Source organism: Grammomys surdaster, unplaced genomic scaffold (assembly GCF_004785775.1).
Source record: "Grammomys surdaster isolate TR1022 unplaced genomic scaffold, NIH_TR_1.0 134, whole genome shotgun sequence".
Lineage (NCBI taxonomy): Eukaryota > Metazoa > Chordata > Mammalia > Rodentia > Muridae > Grammomys > Grammomys surdaster.
Window position 1 is genome coordinate 8,730,298 of NW_021604592.1, and position 10,286 is coordinate 8,740,583.

At 44.9% G+C, this 10,286-nt stretch overlaps 1 protein-coding gene across 6 annotated transcripts in view; it reads left to right on the forward strand.

Moving 5' to 3' along the window:
• Ccdc136 (coiled-coil domain containing 136) overlaps positions 1–7,261 on the forward strand; it is a 30,843-nt gene extending 23,582 nt beyond the window's left edge. For 2 of the 6 annotated variants that reach the window (XM_028762618.1, XM_028762620.1), the window contains 2 exons: positions 317–592; positions 6,892–7,116. In XM_028762618.1, the coding sequence (XP_028618451.1) occupies positions 317–592; positions 6,892–6,999 (384 nt within the window). In that variant the 3' untranslated portion in view covers positions 7,000–7,116. Of the gene's footprint in view, positions 1–316; positions 593–2,358; positions 2,420–6,891 lie in introns of all 6 variants that reach the window. The other 4 variants (XM_028762617.1, XM_028762619.1, XM_028762621.1 and 1 more) reach the window with 4 other exon arrangements.
• The last annotated feature ends 3,025 nt before the right edge of the window (positions 7,262–10,286 follow it).

Consider the following 10,286-nt stretch of genomic DNA (forward strand, 5'->3'; position numbering starts at 1 on the left):
AGAGGATTGACTCTGGTAAGAATTACCAGGAAGGGAGGAGGAAGTAGTGTAGGAGCAAAGCCCAACAACCTTGAATTATGGTTATCTGCCTGAAATGACCTATTGGTCAAATCTGATTGCTCGCTTAGCAAACTAAATGTGATTGCCCTCCACATTATTCTTGGAAAGGTTAGTTTATAGTTCCAAAATCCAGTCTTCCACGGTGGAACTCCGAGGTGGTACACGTAGAGCTTTCTGGAGGTAGCATAACCCTGTCTGGAGGGTAAGATTCGATTAGGTAACGGCAGCCCCACCCTACCCTGCCTCCATCCTGCAGAATCTGGATGTGGTGCTATACTACAAGGCCAGCCAGAGGAAATTAGATGAGCTAACGAAAGAAGAAAAAGAGATGGAAGAGGCAAGAAAGAAAGAAAAAGTAAAGCAAGCCAAGAAAGAATTGTGTAAACTAGCTACTAAGCCAGCAGATCCTAGTGCAGAGCCTGAGTCAACAGAAGACGAAGATGGAAACTTTGAAGAGTACGGAGAAGGGGAGGATGAATCTTGTGAGACTGCTGAGGAAGGCAACCCCCTTAAGCTTTCTGAGAGCAAAAAGGTAACCACAGCCGAAGGCTAGACCAAGTAGAGATGAGCCTGGGGCTCCGGTGCTCTGGTGTTGAGGAGTGGCCCTACCATGAGTACACCAATACAAGATAGAGGCCAGTGAGCACCTGTTGGACAAGGGAATGGGGAAGGAGTTGGAGAGGGCAATCTTTCTGAAGAAAATGGCAGGCTTAGATTAATTTGCTGGAGCCATTGCACAATGAGTGCCTTTTCTCAGAACCAAGGTGGAGGTCATGTGTCCTTTCACTTACACTGTAGCACTCTGTCACCTCTCTATCTCAGCAGTGTCCCCTCATCCCTCTCCCCAACACAAAGGACCTTGATGGTGTGAGCCCTTGTTCAGCACATTTCTGCCAGCCTCAGCAAGTCAGTTGATCCTGATGTCCTGTGATACCCTGTGAGTGTTAACCTTGTTAGTGCCCACTGGGCTTTGCATCTCACATCATAGGATGTGAAAGTTGGACCTCGGGAGTGAACAGGGGTGATGTTGAAAGTTACAGTCTGTTCAGCAGGGACACTGTCCAGTCTACCACTGCTCTAACCCTTAGTTCCTGGATCTATGAGAAATTGGAGAGGAAGTATCTTTGGGTACATGCAGATGACATAGGTAAGTTAGCTGCTTACAGAACTACTTGCATCTTTTAACAACTGATACATTTCCATTGGTATGTATCAGCTGAATTCCTGCTCTGAGGTTAGTTGGCCACTAAGTCCCCAGTTGACAGTAGAGAAAATGTCTTGTGGTGGGTTATCCACACTTTATAGATACCTGGAATTTTGCAGTTCAGTCTGCATTGCTGGTTCATGATCAGTATTCAGTTCCTGTTAACCACAAGATGGAGGATTGTTACTTAAGATACAAGCAGGAGTGACTAAAGTCTTCCCCAGGCCAGTGTTTCTTCTGAACTTACCGTGTTCCACTACAGGCTGGTTCAGAGAGCATAGGTTTCTTGCCCTCAGGGACCACTTACCTAAACCTAAGCTTGACCCTTGTACTCCAGAGTCAAATACATTGTTGATGTCTGCACATGGAGATACCCTTTTGCCCCAGTGGGTCCTGAATCTTTTGCAGACCGCTCAACTGGCATTCACGTTACTGCATACAAATTCAGTTTCTCTTTATAAGTTGTAGTCAAAGAAGTATCCTTCTCTAGCCTTAGCTTATTGTAGTACATTTTATCTCACAATGTATTAGATTCCTAGGGGATTGTAGAAACCAGAGCTCTGCATACCTCTGAAATTGATAGAAAGTAAGGCTGGCATGTGGCCTGGCTGAACACTGGCTCTTCCTGAAGTGATCCAGGAAAAGTATCTGCCCTGTTCCTGTGAGGAAGCCCACTGTACTCTCTGAAGCTTCACTTTTCCAGAGTGTCTGACTCTAGAAAGATCTAGGTGCAGGTAACTTCTGCTTGACAAGATATGAGCTGTACATGATCTGGAGACCTAATTTGGACCTATCTACTGCTTGACTCTGTTTTGCAACTGTTCCAGGCTGCCAGTATGAGGAACTCCTCTGCTCTTCTCAAGGCTCTGGAAGCAGAGAAGAAATACTACTTCTCCAGCTTATGTGGTTTTTAACCTTGGATTCTTCTCTCTTTCCCTTTGTTTTCTCATCTTCATTATCTGTTGGGTTTGTGTGTATGTATGTGTGTCTTTCCATACAATCACGCGTCTCCCGGTCTCTCCTGTGCTTCTCATTTGACATGTTGCAGCCATCCCCTGCCCCTGATCCCCCCATATTCTCCTTGCCTCTTGTAGGCCTGGTGGTCATATCAGCTCTGCTCTGGTGCTGGTGGGCTGAGACATCGTCCTAACCCAGGTACTAGTATTGCTTCCTCTCTTCCCTCTCAGCTTCTTACTTCTCCCATTATACAATAGGTGATGCTCAGGTCTGAGTTTTCGCCCTGGCTTTTTCTTATTTTGCTGCAAAACTTACAAGCTTTCTTGAGCATGCCATGATTGATGTATGTAATAGACAGGTAGTTGGGATGCTTACTAGATACACAGGTTGAGTTTTTGTCTTTGACTGGTAAAACTTGGATAAGCACATCTCTGTTGGTACTGACAGAGATGCCCAGCTACTTCTGATGAGCTGATGTTTGCTTAAACTCTAGAGCCAAACATTGGCCATTTCAACCCAGAAGGAATTCCTCCCTGTGTTTAAGGGTGATAGAGGAGGTCTAAAGAGCTGTGGTCCTTCTGGTCCTCTCTGGAGCGTTTGGCTGAGGGCATCCTAAATTGGTCCCTCCCACCTTGATGGAAATAGAACTGACTTCCTGCTGTGCTACATTCCTCACATTAAAAGTTCTCAAAAATTTGGTACTTCTGGTTGCCAGAAAAAAATGTCAACAAAATTTCAGGGAATTGTGTACAGTTGCATTTATTCCTTTGGGGGACCAGATTCCATTGTAATTGGCCTCTCAAGCCAGGTTTCTGGAGAGAGTGTGGTATTGCTGAAAAGTTTCTAATGATCAGAGATGGAAACATTCTCAGAAGTCAAGAGTGATATGTTTTGGGCACCTCTCCCTTGGCCCAGTTCATGTAATCTGGTCTGTTGACAGAATCGTCAGTTTAGGATGAAGATTGTTTAAGGGTCTCAGGTAGGAACCCAAGGTTCTACCTGCCTCCTGGAACCTGTAAGTTCTGTTTTGACTTCTTTCTCAGACTCTCCCAGCTGCATCACCTCTGTCTCCTCCTCTTCTGCCTCTTTAAATAAGTAAGGTACAATTGGCTTAATGCAAAGTTTTAGAGAGACAGCTTTGGTTGATGGCACCTGTCACCATTTTCCTTTTTAAATTTTCTTTATATTGCATTTATTTGGGGAGCTGGTGTATGAAGGCGAGAAGACAACTTCTGGGAGTCTGCTTTTTTTTTCCTTTTACCTTGTCCCAGGGATGAACTCAAGTCATCAAGCTTAGCAACAAGGGACCTCATCTGCTGAGCTATCTTGCCTCCCCTCCCAGCTTCTTCTTTCTCTGTTTCACCTTCTCACAACCTTCAGCCTTTCTCTTTTCTTTCTTTAAGGCCTTTTCCACAACAGTCTTTAGTTGCTTTCACGATGGGGCGTGCTCCTTATCTCTCTTCCTCTCTGAGTACTTCCAGAAGTCACTTGAGTCCCTATGGTATGAAACACAAGGGATTCAGTCACAGCCTTTAGCCAGGCTTCACCATCCCCATCAGAGTGCAAGGAAGGGACTGTGGTTAGGTTTTTCTTGGAATCCTTGTGTGCCCTGAGTTCTGACTGGGTCCCCGGTGTACAGCTTGTGCCAGGTCTTGAGGCTCTGTCATTACAAGGCATTGACAAGTGCTAAAAACCTGACTGAGTCTGTCACCTCCTGTTAGCTTTGTCCCAGGGACTAAAACATGACTAGACTTCAGCATCTTCAGTGGTAAATAAAGGATGACTTCTACCTGCCTTTTTCTCATAGTTTCTGTAAGGATCGGTTGAGTTTGTTCCTCTGGATCTACATGGTAGAAACAGAGAACCTGCTCCTACAAGTTGTCCTCTGACCTCTCTATGCATAACCTCCTTCCAGTAAACAAATAATGTAATAACATTTTTAAAAATTACAAAAATAGATTCATTTTTAAAATCCATGTGAGTGCAGAAAAAGAGTGTGCTCACTCAAATGGTGTGTGCTGTGAGCCAGGCACTTCTCTAGTCACTCTGCATAGACGGACCTAATCCCTGCAGCCGTCCTGAGAAAGCACTGACTACGCCATTTGACACGTGACAACTAAACCAAAGACAGCTGAATAAATATAGCCAGGAAATTGTGGATATGACTATAAGGAATTGATATTAACAGCTATAAAGTTATAAGGGGGTGCTAATGTGGAGGGCTGACACCAAGAGAGGGGCTCCCCCTTCGCAAAGGAATGAGGAATCAATATTAACATATACCTGCAATCCTGTCACTTCAGTTAGGGAAGCAGGAAGATGGGACATTTGAGACCAGCTTGGGCTGGTTCCTGTCACAGAAAAAAATAAAACCAAACCCTCTTGTTGTTTCTTAGCTCTTTCACTGCTCCTCCCTTACTCCCCCAGTCCCCCTTGCCCCTGCTTTGCTTCCTGGTTTTTTACACAAGGTCCCATACTGACCTCAAGTTATCTGTAGGGGAGGCTAACACTCCCCACGCTCCTGCTGCCACCTCTAGATTACTGTGATTTCATGTGCATGTTACCACACTGAATTTTGGGGGTTCTGGGGGTCAAGTCCAAGGCTTCATACATTCTAGGCAAGTATTCTATCAACCAAGTTATAGTGCTAGCTCTTCTGCATTGTCTCTTCTCAGTCTGAGCACCTTTTATTGGTTGACCCCAGGGAACTGGGAAGACATACACAGCAGATTATACTGTTATCCTATTGTGCTGATGGGACCTCCAACCTTAGTAATTCTCTTGGTGACTAATATCATTAATGTATTCATGTCTTGTTGCTAAGACTTTTGTGTATTGTGCACATTAAGTACCCTCTCCTCATTCTCTACTAACACTTGGTTATTTGGAGTTCAAAAGCAAAGGTTTCCATTTTCTCTATTAGCTGTAGTTCACTGCCATAGTGGATGAGTTTTGTGGGTTTTTGTTTAATTGTTTAACCTGACCCTGTGTTTTGTGTTTTCACAATACTCTTCTTTCCTGTTGGCTTCACTCACATCCTCAGGTGACAAGGCCACCTTGCCTTTCACCCTTGTGTTCAGCCAGATTTCATGGAAGGACCCAGCCTCTAAGGGCTTACCTTGCCAAGTTCTCATTATTCAGCAATTTGGTACTTTAAAAATGATCATAACAGACAATATTGATATCCTACTCTTTCTTCCTGTTGTCTGCAAGTACTTCAAGGAAATCTTATCAGATACCTTGCTTAAGTGAGTTCCTTAGTCTGTCAGATTGGTGACACATCTAGATGTTTGTGATTTCTCAGAGCCCAGAAGCTCTTTGGGACACCCAAAGAAGCCAGCATTGTCTATGTGCTCATGGACATGGGGCTGCCCATGGAGCCTGTAACTGTGGCTACGTCTACAACAACAACAAATGGCTGTCCCTCTCCCTGCATCCTTCAGCTATCAATGGCTCATCAGCTACTAGAGCTGGCATCTAGGTTTTTCTTTTTTAGGATTTGGTACAGGATCCCATGTAGCCCAGATAGCCTTCAAATTGGCCCTGCAGTGAAGTGCTGGGATTACATGTGTGCTACCAGAACCAGAGTAGACATCTTTTCCAGATTATCCATTTGTCTTGAGAGGGCCTGGTGTGTAGACCAGGCAACAGCACTCACATGTGCTCCTGCTTCCTAGTTTCTACTGTGGATACTTCTAACAATAATTTTTTTTCATTTTGCATTTTTGTTCTTAGCAACTATTCCTATAAAATTGAGAGATTATCTTTGTTCTTCATAATTAGCTTAAATTTTTCTTTGAGATCAGTTATTTTTTAATCAAGTATGTTAGCTTTAATGGTCCCTACTCTGTTTTTTTCCTCAAGCCATCTTCCCCTTATGCTGTAACTTATGATTCAAAATCCAAATTCTTTAAGCAACACAGTAAAACAAGTAGTAAAAGTTGGAACTATTTCTCTTATTTTTGTGTCCAAGAATTCTTGTTTCCTGAATATTTTCTTATGGTGTGTTTTCCTACCCGTGAATCATCAGGGTTTCCCAGCAGCCAGAGTGTTTAGAAGCCTTATCACACTCAGTGCATGCTGCAGGATGTCATGCCATGACCTAGTGACTGGAGGGAGCTGGGGTGAGAAACGTATTTATTGGCTTGTGACACTGCTCCCCAGGACCAATAGCAGATTCCCCTGAATTTCCTCGATGTAACACCATCTGACACAAAGTCTCTGGCTACCAGTGATCTCTACTTCATTCTAAATGCATTTTATTGCTTCCTCTCATGCCCCTACCCCTTAACTTTGCTCTCACTTCTCCGTAAAGTCCATGAGCTATGCCTGCCTTCTCCAAAGGCCCACTTTACCAAACCTCTTCTCACACACCTACATGAAGAGTCCCTGAAGATGGGCCAGGAGTCTTGCTTATGTAAATAGGAACCACTATTCTCGGCAAATCAAGCACAAATACAGGGATAACCTAAGTAATGATAGTGTCCTGCCACAGAACTAGTGTGCTGGAATGAAACCACACAATCTCTATGATCACCCCAGGGGCGAGAGAGGCTAAGCCATAAGAATGTTCCTGAGGCAAGCAAGCCCTCTAGTAGGCGGTGATTTCTGGCTTAAGGAAGGGTTCGGGAAGAAGGCTTGGAACTCACTGTTTTTCTTTGGTCCCACAGAACATGTTTGGGATGTGGAAGCCTATGGTATTCTTGGCTATTGCAGCAGTAGCTCTGTATGTGTTACCCAATATGCGACCACAGGAACCAGAATTCTACATGAAGTGATGGCAGACCTGGACCAGCCCAGAGGGCAGATCCCCAAAGGCTACCACCCTCACCTTTGGGCAGAGTACACTGTGCTAGAGCCCCCACCCCACCTGTGTTTCTCCATCTCCCTTGCCTCAGCCACTCAGATTGGAAAGGCTTATGGGAGTTGCTGGCTCTCAACCTCCTGCCTTGTGTTAAGAACCTGGGTTCCTTGTAATTAAATGTCAGCCTAATTACACAAAACATTGTGTGACTTTTTCTTCAATAAATGTTTCACATAACATTGAACAGAGCAATTACCCCCTTCAACCACGTATATCCCATAAGAGTCTGTTTTAAATATGATTTTTCAGAAATGAGGTTGGTTCCCTCTGCTGCCAGCTGAAACAGAGAGATTGATCTGTACCTATTTAATCTTATCTCAAGGAACTCTTAGGAACACAGAAATGGAGCGAACTGGGTACTCTGTGTATGGGGCTGGGGCAATGGGCAAACAAAAGACCTCTGTGTTTCTGAGTCCTAAGATCTTCATGGGAGCCTTCATGACTTACCCTTTCAACTCAGGAAATTCAATTTTGGAGACTGCAGCAAGCAAGACAGTTAATACTTGGACTGAAGAGAATTTCATGAAGCAATTATGTGTGAAAGACAGGAGAACCAAAGAAAAGTAGTTTGAATATGTTTGGCACTGTTAGGAGGTGTGGCTTTGTTGGAGGAAGTGTGTCACTGTGGAGGTGTGCTTTGAGACCCTCCTCCTAGCTTTCTGGAAGGCAGTCTCTCCTGTCTGCAGTCAGATCAAGATATAGAACTCTCAGCTCCTTCTACAGCACCATGCTTGCCTGGATGCTGCCATGCTTCCCGCCTTGATGATAATGGACTGTAAGCTAGCCCTAGTTAAATGTTGTCTTTTATAAGAGTTGCCTTGGTCATAGTGTCTCTTTACAGCAGTAAAACCCTATGACACCACCCTAGGATGGAGGAGGAAAAAGGGACTTTATGCCTCAGGTCACAATCCATTATTGAAGGAAGACAGGACATGAAGTCAAATTATAACCAATGGAAGAATGCTGTTTGGTGACTTGCTCCCTGGCTCATGCTACTAGCTTTCTTATGTAGCCCAGACCCAACTGCCGAGGCATGGTGCCACCCAAAGTGAGCTTGGCCCTCCCACATCAATCATCAGTCAATACAATACCTCACATGGGTCATAGGCAACCCTGATGCTGGTGGCAATCCTTCCTCCCTTGAAACTCCATCAGGAGGCTTTAGGCTATGGCAAGGTGACAGCTGAAGCTAACTAGGATACTGAGCAAGCCTGATGACCTAAGGTCAATCATCTGAATCCACAGTGGAATGAGAATTCCTGAAAGTTATACTCTTGGTGCCTCCAGATGTGCACCATGGTGTGTGTGCCTTCACTCACCTGACACACAATACATTTCAAAAGCTAGCGCCCTGAGAAGAGACCCTGGCAGGAGTACTATACCAGATCTATGATGATATGAGAAGTCTAGTACCCTTTCTTCTCATCAGCCTGTATCCCAATGGTGTCTCATTGACCTAACTATCAGTTAACCAGAGAGCAGATATGCCACAGTGATGTGATCTTTCAAGGTTACCCTCCTGGAGCCTAATGTTGGACAGAAGAGTGAGATGTGTCTTTAAGGAGATAGCACCATGGCTAGGATAGTTTATGCAGCTTCATATTTACTTTCACTCTCGTGAAGTTCTTTCTCTAGGATTGGTTGTTCTCAAGAGTATTCTTCCACACATAAGACCCCTAACTGTTTCCTTTAAGCCACAGTGAACAGAATGGCCCTTGAGACCCCTCTCTCTGCCTCTGTTGTGTGACAGACTTTTCCTGGGAAGACTCGTTACATCCATTCACAACACACAGATCAGATAGGGAACCTGTGACAGAACGAAGTGCAGATCCCACCAGTCAAATTTGGTGGACCAATGAGTTTAATCGGGACTATGTACAGGAATGGAAATGACTAGAGAGCTGCATCATCAAAGCCCACCCCAGCATGCATGGCAGCTTACAAAGTTGGCAACCTGGAGCACACACCTCACAGCCTGCAGGTAGCACAACAGGTTGGTGAGTGTCCTTCACCGTTGGCTCAATTGGTCCAAACTTCTTCCAGGCCGCTTGGCTGCTCTCAGATCTTTGCAGCACACCTCATCTGAGTCTTCTTGGAAGCCCCACTCCTTTGAGAGTCTTCTTTGCAGCTTGGCTTTTCTGTGTGGGCCACATATGCGGCAGCAACAGTAGATGGACGCTCAGATGACTTGGAGGACCACCAATATCATTTGGAATTAGAAGAGAAGTCAGGTTCTGGCAGTCAGTCTATCTAGTCAAGAAACCTGGACCCGAAGCCTGAATGACAGAATGTGGCTTGCCTTTCCTCACAAACAACAGTTGTCCCCTTTAGAAAACCTGTCCTCTCCTCATTTTAGAACCTTAACCCAGGGATGGAGGGATGGCTCAACTTCCTGTTCTTTCAGAGGATCTGAGTTCAGTTCCTAGCACCCACTTTGGGCAACTCACAACTGCCTATAACTCCAACTCCCTCTTCTGGCCTCCACAGTCATCCCATTCTCTCTCTCTCTCTCTCTCTCTCTCTCTCTCTCTCTCTCTCTCTCTCTCTCTCTCTCTCACACACACACACACACACACACTTTAAAAGCCATTTTCACTTTCTTCATTTGGCTTGGACTTGATGCTGTCAGGTCTCGTGACCCTGTGTTCCCAGAGCATATGAAACAGGTCCCGTCTTGCTAAATGTGAAGAAACATTCTCCTGACTTAGCTTAAAACAACAACAACAACAACAGCAAAAACAAACAAACAAAATAGAGAAAAGCACTGATTTTAAGTCTAGAGAAGTATGTCTTCAAATCCACACTCTGTCAGGTCGACACCCCAATCTGGGTACAGTTGGAATGAAACACCCTAGCTACTTCCTTCTGCATAGCTGCTTGCTTTCTGCCTACTGCCCACAGGCCAGGCTCCCCTGCAGTCCTCATGCAGAGTAACACCTGCAGCTTCTGCCAAGTACCAGCTACTGTTGGGGACAAGACAGATAGATGTCTTTAAAGAGCACAGTACTCCTGGTTCTGGTAGGTTAAGTATCAGGATGGACGGACAAGGTGAGAGGATCTGGACTATGGACACGCAGCTGTGCTGAAAGAATTCAATGTCTTAACAGCAGAAGCAGCAGATGAGATCTGTGAGTCCCATGCCAGTCATCATCCAGGTTTGGTTTGGTTTGGTTTGGTTTGGTTTGGTTTGGTTTGGTTTGG